The sequence below is a fragment of the Pyxicephalus adspersus genome, chromosome 5 (genome assembly GCF_032062135.1).
Source record: "Pyxicephalus adspersus chromosome 5, UCB_Pads_2.0, whole genome shotgun sequence".
In the NCBI taxonomy this organism is placed as follows: domain Eukaryota; kingdom Metazoa; phylum Chordata; class Amphibia; order Anura; family Pyxicephalidae; genus Pyxicephalus; species Pyxicephalus adspersus.
In genome coordinates, this window is record NC_092862.1 from 64,464,899 (window position 1) to 64,478,697 (window position 13,799).

Below are 13,799 nucleotides of genomic sequence, written 5' to 3' on the forward strand. Positions count from 1 at the left end.
TCAAACATTTTTTATATTCATGATATCTACTAGACCCTTGTTCGGACATATTTCTGTAAGTTACAGGTCTACAATTTAAAAAAAAAAATTCGTGAAAAACAGTGTAACGCTTTTGGTACAGAAATCTAGACATCAGTGTAACGCCCAGGTGGTTAAGACTTTTAGAGGTAAAAAATGTCAACATTAGAACATAAAAAACTTCACTGCAAAATTCTATATATTGTAGGTTTGTTTTGGAACTCACATTTAGTTTTCACTGACTTCCCCACTTTCTATAACCACTTTCGATTTTTGGAGTGGAAGGATCTTCTGGCTATAGTTATATGATCAATATCAGTGTTATAAAACAGTGCTTTAAACTTTTTTAGGCCAAAAAAACAAGTAAGTAGCAATATTTCTACAAACTTTATTGAGACAATGGGATGTCACAGTGTCTGTTGACATTAGAAGACAATCTCTTAACCCCCCTAGCGGTAATCCTGAGTCTACATCGGGGTCGATTTTACTTGCAAAAAGCAGTAATCCTAAATCAGACTTGGGGTACCTAAAAGCAGAACAAAAACCCACTTACCTTGTTCTGTCGCTGTCCCCCGGCATCTTGCTGGTTCCCGCAGATCCTGGTGGCACGTCTGCCTCCTCTGATGTCCATCCGCAAAGTGCAGAGACGTCCTACAGGGCAGAGACTTAGCGACGGTAAATTCAAATAGTTTTGTACTGGATTCAATACAAAATACAAAATAGCTGTATAGTGTTCAATACAAAGAAATATTCATATCCTATATGTAAACATCCTATATATATATATTATATGCTGCTGTACAGTTATATTACATTAAACATTATTGTTTTATTATTATTAAATTTATAAACTATTAGACATGTGTCGGTGAGTTATGCTTAAGAATTATAGGTCTACAATGCGAAATAAATTTCCATGCAAAAAATTGTACTGCTTTTTGCATGGAAAATACTGCCAGAATCACACCACAAGGGAGGGTTAATTGATCTATTGTTGACTAGATCTGTCATTGGTTCAATGTCTATCAAGCAAGGTTCATCAGAAAATCTGCTATTATTATTTATTATTATTAAACAAGATTTATATTGGGCCAACATATTATGCAGTGCTGTACATTAAATAGAGGTTTCAAATGAAAGACAGATATAGACCATGACACGGGAGGAGGGGAGGAACCTGCCCCGGAGAGCTTACAATCTAGGAGGAGGGCTATCAAATACGTAAGGCTGTACAACAGTAGGTGCTGTAGGTAATACCCCTAACTGTAGAAGTGCACATTATTTGTTGCTGGAAAGGTTCCTGCATGACTTCCAGCAAAAGAGTGACAGATGAATGAACAAGTGCTTTACACATAGTGCTGATTTGTTCTATGGACAGGGGAGGGGGGAGAACAAGCGAGCAGCACCCCGCTATGATCTTCTCCTTCGTCGTGTACATCGGTCATTCTCTGCCAGTTTTTCGTGAATCTGTCAGGATGTATTCATAAATGACATCGGGCGACAGCTGTACGCATGTCAAATTCTTGCTTGAGACAGGCCCCACTGTTCCTATTGGTTGGGAATCATCTCACATGTGTACATAGGTTTAGAAGAAATTGACACTTAGCATTGTTTGTCCTCAAGAAAAGCTAAAGGTCGATATGTCCTCAATAGTGTTGGTGTTCGAATTCGGGTTGTCCTTATATTCGACCCGAATATGGCTGTTCGAATTCAGGTAGACCCGACCTAAAAAACACAGGATTCGATGGTAAAAATTTGAAAAAAAAAATGTAAAAACTGTTTAAAAAAAAAAATATTAATTTTATAGTAAATTATTGATTGTTTGTGTTTTTTCAACTAACATTTTTTTTACAGGTTTTCCCACAATGACAAAATAATTCATGCAGCTGTGCCGTCAGCACTATGTTCTGGCACAATATTCATCACCTGTAGTGCCCTGTATTCTTTGATAGGGTGATGATAGAGATTCTCTATCCAAGAATGGATTCTCTATCCAAGAATACAGGGCACTAAAGGTGATGAATGGGGACAAGTCCCCATTCATCACTTGTAGTGCCCAGACATTGTAGAAGAATTGCAGAGGTAATCTGCAGTTCAGTTTACCACGTGACGTCACAGTGGGAAACTTAACTGCAGACCTCTGCAGTTCCACTACAATGTCCAGGCACTACAGGTCCACTTTGACGTAGATTACCATTTCTACAACAATGTCGGGGCACTACAAGTGATGAATGGGGACTTTTCCCCATTCATCACCTGTAATGCCCTGTATTCTTAGATAAAGAAACTCTATCCAAGAATATATAGTAGATGTACAGCACAGCAACAGCAATTGCTGTTGCAGCACTGTACTATGTGTTTTTGGATAGAGAAACTATCTCCAACAACACATACAACTAGTAAAGGACTGCAAGAGCAATCTGAGCCCTTAAAAAAACCCAAATTCTCACACCATTTACTTCAATGGTGTTCAAATTCGGCATTCGATCCCCGCAAAATTTCTCACTATTCGATCGAATAACTGTTGAATCGAATAGTGAGCTATTGGACCAACACTAGTCCTCAATAAACCTAAACTTACAGTGTTCTGGAGAACACATGTTGGTCATCCATAAATAAAAGTATACTCTGTATATTGTGCAACTCCACCCCAAGTTTTTTCTTTGTTTTGGGACGAGTAGGGAATGGTTGGAACCTCAGTCAGACTTTTGTTACTGTCTGTGTTCAAAAGGCCCTGCAAATGGCTTGATTTATGAAATCGCCCCAAGCGGCTACATTTTTTTATCAGTGAAGTTGAGTGATCTATGTTTAATTCAAAATTACATCCTGTTTATGTATAACCTGTATAAAATAATTCCCGCCACGCTTTTACCCTAGGTCCATAAGGGACAGGAATGGCAGGGAGGGAAATAAAAAGTCCCTTGTGCTTTCTCCTTCATCTTTGCATTACTTTTATAACTCATTATTTGTTTAAAAAAGATGCCATTTTACATATTTAAGAGCATATCTGCCCCTTTGTAATTAGGGCTCTGAATCTTAGACATATCATTAGACACTGCCTCCCTCTTTGACAGTGGGGATAAATTTCAAGCAAGAAATAGAGAGTCTGATTGATGGAATAAATATGCTATTTTCTAATGCAACCTATTGGATTTTAACATATTTACCAAACCTACTCCAAAATAAAAAGATAAAATTATCTGGCCGGTATGAACTACAGATCCACTTTATCTTTGTCCAAACCTAATTTGGTAGGATTTGAATTAATAAATGAAATGGAGAATGCAAATTATTTTATGTACAATTATGCTATCGCTTCTGATAATCATTTCTTGTATCACCTTTAATACAGGTGGATGAAGAAGACACCTTTGAATACTGCGTTTAGACCATATATATCAATATCAAAGTAAACATGAATACAACATGCATGAATAACACCCTTGATGGACTGTCCAGTGGCTATATGAAATATTCATACATACATTTCACTATAGCGGCTGCTGTAGTTCTAGGTCTTTGTATTTTTGGTCTAATTGGAAATGTTATTGTGTTTTGGTACCTATGCTTCAAGATCCAGAGAAACAAATACACAGTTTATATTATGAATCTGTCTGTAGCTGATGCCCTGTTTATTGTATTTACTATGATTATTTTGATGATTCATATAAATATACTAGTTGGTACAAATCCTGAATTTATAGGACTGGAACAGTTATATTTATTTGCAGAAATATTTTATGATGCCACTCAGTATTCAGGAATGTTTATCCTTACAGCTGTCAGCATTGAAAGATGTAGTTCTGTCCTGTTTCCCCTTTGGTATCAAGGTCATCGCCCTGCAAACCTGTCTGCTGTTATGTGTACAGTTCTTTGGGTGCTTGGCTGTTTTGAAAGTCTTCTTAAGAACCTCGTATGTACACCAGAAGTTTTCGAGAAACAATCCTTGCAATGTTCAGCAGTTCAAATTATGGTCTTTGTGTTAGCCATTGGTATCTGCCTACCAATCATGATTATTTCTAGTTTCACCTTGCTTATCAAAGTAAAGAGGACAATTAAGCAGCAGTATACCCCTAAGCTGTTTATCATCATCATTGCTGCGGTTTTGGTATTCATCTTATCAGTTCTTCCTTTTAATTTCTTGTGGTTTTTAATGTACTTTAAATTATTACTAAAGGATATAGATACTGTAAGTGTATTCTTTGGAATGGTGTTTGCAACAGTACTTAACTCCATTGTCAACCCCTACATTTACTATATTGTAGGCTGGAAAAGGAAACAAAAAAGTTCTAACTCTATCCATGAAGCCCTCCAAAGAGCCTTTAGGGATAAGGATGATGAGGAGAAAGTTGACTTAAAGGACAACAAATCAACTAGTACATCAAGCAAAACTATCCTTACAGTTGCCTCCTAAATTGTATTTAGGGGTAAAGCAAACCAACAACCCTCAGGGTATAACAGGGTTTAACAGGGTATAATTCAATCAAGAAATTTTCTGAGAAAGGTAATGACTAGAAATGATAATGATATTACCTGCCATACAATAAATCCGTTAACATTCTCATTGGTTGCTGAAATCCCAGTGCTTAAAGTGAACTTTTGTAGCTGGGTAAAGCACTGCAAAAGCTAGGCTCGCGCACACTACCTAAACCATTCCTTTACTACTAACCTGATCGTTATTTCCATAGAGAAAAAAGATTTTTTAAGGGCTTGGTGTCTTTTAACTGTGTTTTTACACCTAGTTTCCTTTACATATACTGAAAGGGTTCCACCAGAATCCTTCTATCATCTTACATTTATTGCACATAAAGCACTAGTTCAGTATTACACTGTAAACTGTGGATGAAGATAAGCTATGGTATATGGTTGCTGATTTGTGTATCCTTACCTATGACATCTGCAGTACCCTGTATCTGTAACCCTGTTATAGTGTATAAATATTTGGATCACATGTTCACAGTTCATATTTTATGTTTTAAATAAAACTGAGCACAGTTTATGCCTGGTCTGTAGTTTTTTGGGGGGCTTCCTAACATAGAACATGCTGAAACCCACAAACATGAATATTTTCCAGTACTGTGTGCTTTGTGGTGTGAATGAGCCCAAAGAGTTAGTCTACACAGATATTTGTAATATGTTTGGGATCAGTTTGAGGTCAAACAGGGATCAGCAATGTGTACCGTGTTCCATAAGATCCAAATCTGAATGTGTAACACTTCTATCAAAATACTTCACAAATAATGTCAGATGTAAACCACAAATATACATTTTTATTTATTTATTTAAATTAATTAAATTAATAAAAATAATGCCATACATTGTTATATATTTGTGTACATAACCAGAATTTTTCTAGAATACCTGTTGTGCTGATAGGTATTTGTAATCTATACATTCATTTCATTATCTATGCTACCTGATACCAGAGCCATCTCTGTCCATCCATGCTACCAGTTACCAGCTCTTCTCATTTTTCCTGACTATAGCTGAATGACTAATAAAACCTATTTGTAGCCAAAACCTGATATCTATCGTGTATGACCTTATATACCAACAGATTGAACTGTTCAACCATTTGGGTATAACCTTTAGTGCCTCCTTTTTCCATATAATCTGACACATTTAAATCCAAATAAAACATATTTCATTTTATGCCACAAAGTTGCCAATTTCTCTTAATTTCCCTTTAAATATATGGAGCTGGCTTTAAACTTATAAAGAACTAGTGTTAGAGGAATTCAGTCCCTTTCTCCTTTTTTTCAACTATATACATTCATTCTGTTCAGGCCTAAGTTTTTCTTTTGTTCACATTTTTTTGTAATTTTTAGCTATAGTTCCTCTTCAAACAACAGTTATGATGCCCACTTGTATATCATATATTTATTTAGTTAGGCATGCAGTCATTTTGGGCAGGGTAGTAATTTATATAGCCATAGATGTTGAATGTCAAATAAGTGTTCTCCTACCCCTCTCTCACCGATCTTCTCTTTATTGGAGGTACATGCTGTACATTAATTTCCCCTCCACAGTTGCTGTTGTTATTCAACCCAATGGCCAAATTTTTGGAAAACTTTGCCTCTTAGCTCCAACACAATCTTTCCCAAAACTTGTCAATTCGCATTCTTGGTGGCTTCAGAATTGCTTGATGATCCTAGCAACTATGTGCCTACATTCAGCCAAGTTTTTTCTTATCTCTAGCTCATTTGAGTTAACACATAACACATACTGCCCGGCACACCTTGAGTAACATAAACTGGACCCTGTGTTTTTTGTAATTTGATATCTCACCCTAATCCACAACTCATCATATCTCCTTCCTGTGCACAGCCTTCTTATCTTCAGCCTTTCTACAAATCAACAGCGTGGTGGCTCAGAGATTAGCACTCTGGCCTTTACAGCGCTAGGTGAATCTCAGCCAGGACATTATCAGCATGGAATTTGCAGATTCTCCCTGTGTCTGCTTGGGTTTCCTCCGGGTTCTCCAGTTTCCTCCAACATCCCAAAAACACATACTTAGTACTCCTTTTAACATTGACTTAGACTGTTTTAAAAATCAACATACATAAAGACATTAACATGTGACTGAGGTGGGGACATTAGATTGTGAGCTTGACTGAGGGACAGCTAGTGACATGAAAATAATAACATATTTAAAAGAGATAACACAATATACTCAATCCCATTCACCTCATGCACACTTAACTCCTCCTCCTTTAGCCCTTTTAGTGATTTTGCACTTTGTATCAGTATTTGATGCCCTTTTCTTGGTCTGCTTCTTATTTATCTGATCATTTGTTCCAAATCTTTCTCAACAATGATTCTTCCTCCCCCACTTTCATCCCTGTGATTGGTCCCTCAAGGCTCAGTCTTTGAACCTGTTGTCTTCACTCTTAACACATTATTATTATTATTATTATTATTATTATTAACCCCCCAACCGCTAAGCCCGTAATTTCTCGCACTAAATATTTTTGCTCTTTTGGATAACCCCGTATTTTTTCGCCTACACTAAAATCCCCACTTACCTGGTCCCGCTGTGCTAATCCAGCGTCGGTTCCGTATTTAAAAAAAAAAAATTTCATGAAAACCTGTGACGCTTTTGGAACAGAAATCTAGAAATCAGTGTAACGCTCAGGTGGTTAATAATATTAATAAAGTATAAAGTAGGAGCAAGCTGACTAGGATGAGGAAGACCATTCCAGAGAATTGGGGCAGCTCTAGAAAAGTCTTGGAGCCGTGCGTGTGATGAGGTTATGAGTAAAGAAGTCAGTTGTAGGTCATCAGAGGAGAGGAGAGAGCGACTGGGGGAGTATTTGTTTACCAGGTCAGAAATGTAAGTGGTACAGGAACTGTGAAGGGATTTGAAGGCAAAGCACAGGAGCTTGAATTTGATTCTAACGTGAAGAAAACTGCGAAATGATGCAGCAGAAGAGGAGCGGGGGGGAAGGATGGATGAGTCTGGCTGCAGCATTCATAATAGATTATAGTGAAGAGAGTCTGGTTAGTGGGATGCCAGAGAGGAGGATGTTACAGTAATCCAGGCAAGATATGATAAGAGTGTGTACAAGGAGTTTGGTGGTCTCAGGGGACAAGTAGGGTGGATTCTGGAGATATTGTGTAGGTAAAAGTGACAGGACCAGGAACTGTTCTGAGTATGGGGGGTAAATGAGAGGGCAAAATCATAGGTAATGCCAGGACAACGTTCCTGAGGGGAGGAATGAATAACAGTGTTGTTAACAGTTAGAACTATGTCAGGAGGAGATTTGGAACTTGAAGGGGGGAAAATGATGAGTTCTGTTTTATCCAGGTTGAGTTTCAGGAATTGGTCAGACGTTATAAATAGGCTTAGTGTCTCAAATTTGACCCGAACATTAGTCATTTGGCTCCAAACAAAAGAAACCAACATCGCTGATGTTCGGCACTTGGATTCAGAATACAGCCATATGTCAACACTGTAATTGATAAGTATTTCTTTATTTAGGACCATACGAAAAGAAAAAAGGAATTCAAAATATACTTTACAATAGTATAAAAACAAAAATATAGTGTATGCAATTTTGACATCCTAGCGATAACTTAAAATATTAAACAAAGTTGAAAATAGAAAATAAGAGAGGGGAGGGGGGAAAGGGAAAAGAAAAAAGAACAAGACTCATACCAGCCAATAATTACCATAAGATAGTATACCTTAACACAAGTACAGTTTACAACAATTCAAAATTCAGGTGCCAATCAGACATTTGTTTTAACCACAAATTCTATTCTTTTGAAATAGTCTTTAAGAGCAAATATGCATTCATATGCACAATGTAAATTGAGATCAGTTTTATTTTCCTATGGTTAGGAGGTGAACTACATTTCCAATTTCAAGTAATATGTAATAAATGCAAGTAGAGTAATTGATAAGTATATCATGGAGTAGGCAAAGAGGCTGATGGGCTGTGACATCTGTCATAGTTGGCTGGCCAGATTCATGTAGACTAACAGGTTTAATAAAATGTGGCAGCAAGTGTGTGTGCCACCTATCTTATCCACAAAATGTTTTCTGGAATCTGGATTACCTAAGCTAAAAGAAGGCAAAAATAATGTACAAAACTCAGACCCTTTACTTGCCCCCATCGGTGGAAAGAGCCATCATTTGAGGGGAGGGGACCCATAAAAATTATCCTTGCACCATGTTAAGGACATAGGATTGTGAGCTCCTGTCAAATGGCTATGGATTATCTAAAGTGCTTCTCAATATGTCAGTGCTATATAATACATGATAATAATGAAATTTATCCTGGTATCTATCATGAATAAAAAATATGGGAACTATAACACATTGGGCTTAATTTCCAACCTTCAGAAAGAGATTTTCTAAAAATTTTAAAATTAAACACGTCCCAAAACAAAAATGTGTCTACTGCAAATTGCAGCAAATAATATATTGTCGATTCAAAATAACTCTCAACATTTCAGAATTTTGAAGTGTCAATGTTAATTTGCCAGATATGTGTATCATCAGCCATTGACTCTTTTGAAGTAACTTTTTTGTGGCTAATCAGTGTTGGTGATCTTCAGAATTTTTAAGCATTTCTTGTCTACATGCAATTTCTCCAGCGGTACATCATTGCTTTGGTATTGCTTGCTTACATTAATAACGGTGGACATTGCTTGGTTTGTGTACAAAACCCAAACTCCTAATAACATAATGTTACTACAAAAATGTATTTTAAAAAATATCTTAAAATCAGTAATATTTTTATGGTAATCTATATGTCCAGTAATCTATATGCTATTTAAATCTAAATAAATCATATTTAATTTTATGCCACAAAGTTGCCTATTTCTCTTAATTTCACTTTAAATATATGGAGCTGGCTTTATATTTCAATATTTTTATTAAGTTTTACAAGTAAAGAAAATAACAGGGTTATAAAAACAAAGGATGAAAAGATATGAGTGTAGGCAGGTTAACATTGATTATCAAATCAAACAATAACTGGGCAATAGGATTGCTATAGCCCTGGTATATCTAATTAAGAAAACATCTTAGGGTCAAAACAAAAATTAGGGAACATGATATACCAGCTAAAATTATTAGAGAAAAGGTCAAACTGTGCCCAGCAATTTGTAACAATAAGGTAAACCAAGCCTGCGTCCCCGTTATAAGACAAAGACAGGAACAAACATAAAACGAGTACACTACTAGGAGGGAGAGGTGGGGAGGAAGAGGAAGTTGGTCGGACAGTTACCCTTAGCGTGTTATATCTCACGAGGATAGCCGAGACTATGCATTACATATTGTTAAATACAATCCAAGGCTCCCATATATCTTCGAATTTATCCAACGAGTTCTTTAGAGTGTGAGTCAGTCTGTCATTGACCATAATCCAATTCAATTTAGTGTGTATAGGGTCCAAAGATACCAAGGGCGATTTCCATGCTTTAGCCAGGGAGATTCTGCCCGCCAGTAATATCAATCTAATCAACTTTTTTGAGGGAGTGGGGAGGGGCATATCAAGCCTTCCAAACAGGGCCGCTGCGACAGTGCTACCAATCGTTTGATGGAAAATGCTAGATATCAGATCAAATACCTCGTCCCAAAACCTTCTGGCTATTGGACATGACCACCAAATATGTAGCATGGAACGTCTAGAGTCACAGCCCCGAAAACAAAGAGGGGAAGTGGAAGGGAACATTTTCGCTAGCCTGTCCAGGGTGAGATACCACCGAAGAGCTACCTTATAGTTGGCTTCTAATATTGCCAAATTCAGGGAGATCCTGGAGAGGGAATCCATCCTATCCCACCATTCTTCCAAATCCCAGGTAATACCTAATTCAGATTCCTAGTCCCGCATGGATTGGAGTTTATCAGTTGGGGCTACCAGGGCCGAATAAATTACTGAGATTTGCCCTTTGGTGGAAGCTAAATAGAGAGGCATGTACTTTCAAATACAGAGGAGCGCATGGGTCTCGGGGCAGCCCTAATTACCGTATTAATAAATGAAGATAGTTGTCTATAGCGAAAATGTTCTGTGTGAGGAATTTCAAAACTACTGACTAAATGTTCCCAGGAGAACACAGCACGAACATCAATCAAATCCCTCACCCTCCAGAAACCCTTGGAGATCCACCATTGAAAATTAGCTAAACTTAAGCCCGGTGGGAACTCCGGATTGTTCCATAATGGGGTCAGAGGCTTATGAGGTGATGTTAGTTGCTGAAAATGGTTAAATTTATCCCATACCTGCATGGAGTGGGACAATACCGGACCTAACACAGTCCCTCGCCCACTTTTTTTTCGCCACATGAGGGATTCTATGGAACCCGAGAATTTGTCCTGAGCTTCTATGTCCACCTATTGGGGATGAGCTCCATGCAAGGTGCTCAACGAGATTTGTGCTATTTGTGCCGCTACATAATAATACTTCAGATTTGGAACCCCCAGACCCCCCCTTCGCTTTGGTGCAAAGAGAGTGTTCTTTCGTATTCTGGCCTTTTTCCTAGCCCAGATAAAATGCATTATTTTAGACTATAGGGATTCCAACTCCTTTACGGGAACCTGAAGTGGGAGTGTGCGAAACAGATAAAGTAATCTAGGGTGTAAGTTCATTTTGATGGCCGCTATCCGTCCCAGCCACGAAGGAGGGGCGAGAGACCACCTATGAAGATCCGCATAAAGTTTTTTAATAAACTTGTGTAATTAGCCTTATAAAGACTGTTGTACTTGGGAGTAAGCCGTATGCCCAGATACTGAATGGAGTCCTCTTGCCAGCTAAAATCAAACTTCCTCCGCACGCCCTCCAGCGTTCCCAAAGGGATATTTATATTGATGGTCTGGGACTTAGATTTATTCACCTTCAGGCCAGAGCAAAAAAGAAAAATCATCCAATAGTTTCATTAAATTGGGCAGAGTGGTGGTTGGAGAAGTAATAAACATCAATATATCATCAGCGAAAAGGGCACATTTATGCTCTACCCGGCCACAGTTTATCCCTTGAATATTAGGGTCCATACGTATGGCAATAGCCAGAGGTTCAATAGCTAGAGCGAACAATAGTGGAGAGAGCGGACAGCCCTGTCTGGTTCCTCTTGTGATTGGAATGGCAGTGGAAAGAAATCCCCCTAAAGATATCCTTGCTTCAGGAGTATCATACAAGTGGGCCCCAAAATCTATCCTAGTAAGAACCTGAAACAAGTATTTCCAAGATATACTATCAAATGCTTTTTGAAGATCGAGGGAAAGCAACATAGCCTTACGTGGAGGGCCCCCATCCCAATCAAAGTTAACTACTGAAATGAGGTCTATTGCTCTTCTCCTTTGATCTGGGGCCTGTCTGTGTTGCAGAAAACCCACCTGGTCAGGGTGAACATACACCCCCAGAAATGAGCCCCGTCTCATTGACAGGATCTTCGTCATAATTTTAAGATCACAATTAATCAATGAGATTGGCCTGTAATTGGCCACCTCCAAAGCATCCTTACCAGGCTTAGGAATCACACTAATATATGCTCTATTGGCATCTCTTAACAGGGGATGTCCTTCACGCAGATAATTAAAATAGGCCATCAAGTGTGGCGCCAGAATAGAGCAAAACGTTTTGTAGTATAAATTAGTAAAGCCATCCGGGCCAGGTGAGCTTCCCAACTTAAGAAATTTAAGCACCCCATGTATTTCTTCAATCGTAAATGGTTGTTCCAAAATTGCCTTGTGTTTGGGACGTAATTTAGGTAGGTTGAGCCTATTAAGAAACCTGGCAATGCTTATTTTGGTGATAGAGTCATCAGAGCTATAAAGATTGCTATAGAAATCTTCAAAAGCTGTTAGTATTTTCTCCGGGTTTTGAGATATTCTGCCATCCTTAACCTTAATTTTAGGGAACGCTTGTGCTTTGGGTCTAGGAGTAAGTTTATTAACCAAAAGACTACCCGGTTTATCGCTCCATAAAAAAAATGTATGGGCTGACCATCGGATCGATTTCTCCGCCCTAGTAATAAGGAGTAAATTAAGTTCCGTGCGTTTGGCCTCTAACTGAGACTTCGGCACAGATTGAGGGGCAGTCTTATGTTGTCGCTGTAACTGGTGGTATTCATTAAGGCCAGTTTCAATCAATTTGTTGCGGGCCTTCTTGCGTGATGCCCCTAGTTTGATCAGCTCCCCTCGAATATAGGCTTTATGGGCTTCCCAATTAACGGCCGGAGATGTATCAGTCGCCACATTTATCTGAAAAAAGTTATTAAGCAATGACTCTATCTCCCCCTTCACCAGCGTATCTGAAACCATGCTTTCGTTAAGTCTCCAGCGAAACCCGGTCTGTGGGCGATTAAAGCTCGAGAGGTATATTGCCAATGGATCATGATCAGACCAAGGTGTAGACAAAATCTGGGCCCCTAAAATATTGGGGAGCTTGCGAGACTGAACAAAGCCATGGTCAATACGCGAATACTGGTCGTGGGCTGCTGAAAAATATATATAGTCCCTAGCTGATGGATTCAATTCCCTCCAACTATCAATCAATTCAAATTGTTGCAACAAGAGCGAAAGACCATGGCTCTTTTTCGAGGGGTCCTTATATATGCCCGGTTTGGATTTATCCAAAATATGGTCAAGAGCCAGATTAGAGTCACCTAGCAATATCAGGGAGCCCTGCACTTTAGGCCAAATTTCACCCTGGAGACTACGGAAAAACGTCACTTAACCTTCATTAGGCGCATAATAGGATACCACTGTGATCAGCTGTAGGCTGACATAGCCAATGACCATCAGAAACCTGCCCTCTGGGTCCCTAAAAACCTCTTGTGGTGCGAAATTCGAACTCTTATTAAAATATAGGAGAACCCCACATTTCTTGTTATCAGAGTTGGCCGTGTAAAAAATAGGGTAGTTTTTATGAAAATACCTTGGAGCTGAATTGTTAGTAAAATGTGTCTCCTGTAAGGCTAGGATATCCACTTTTAGAGAGTTATAGTAATGAAATGCCTTGGTCCTCTTGACCGGGGAGTTGAGGCCCTGGACATTATGAGAAAGCAACGTCAGCTTAGTAAGGGTCACAGACCCAGCATGAGAGTCAGACAACATGGGGAGATAATGACAGCCCAATCATCAGAAATCTTCCTCTACCAGGGGTAAGGGTAAGGGAACTACTGGGAAACATAGAAGACAAATAAGACAAACAAGACAAACAAAAAACAAGCAACCAGCACATCAAATAACATTGTAACAAACCAAAGAGGATCGGGAACCTCCCCGGCCCCCGGGAAACACACAGTCCCGGACCCCGGGGGGCTTCCTCACC

General features: G+C 38.7%; 1 protein-coding gene across 1 annotated transcript; it reads left to right on the forward strand.

Annotated features, from left to right (window-relative positions):
- Positions 1–3,332: 3,332 nt before the first annotated feature.
- On the forward strand, positions 3,333–4,759 carry LOC140332009 (mas-related G-protein coupled receptor member D-like). The gene has a single exon (XM_072413323.1). It carries the CDS (start codon positions 3,434–3,436, stop codon positions 4,430–4,432), a length of 999 nt encoding a protein of 332 aa, XP_072269424.1. The 5' UTR covers positions 3,333–3,433; the 3' UTR covers positions 4,433–4,759.
- The last annotated feature ends 9,040 nt before the right edge of the window (positions 4,760–13,799 follow it).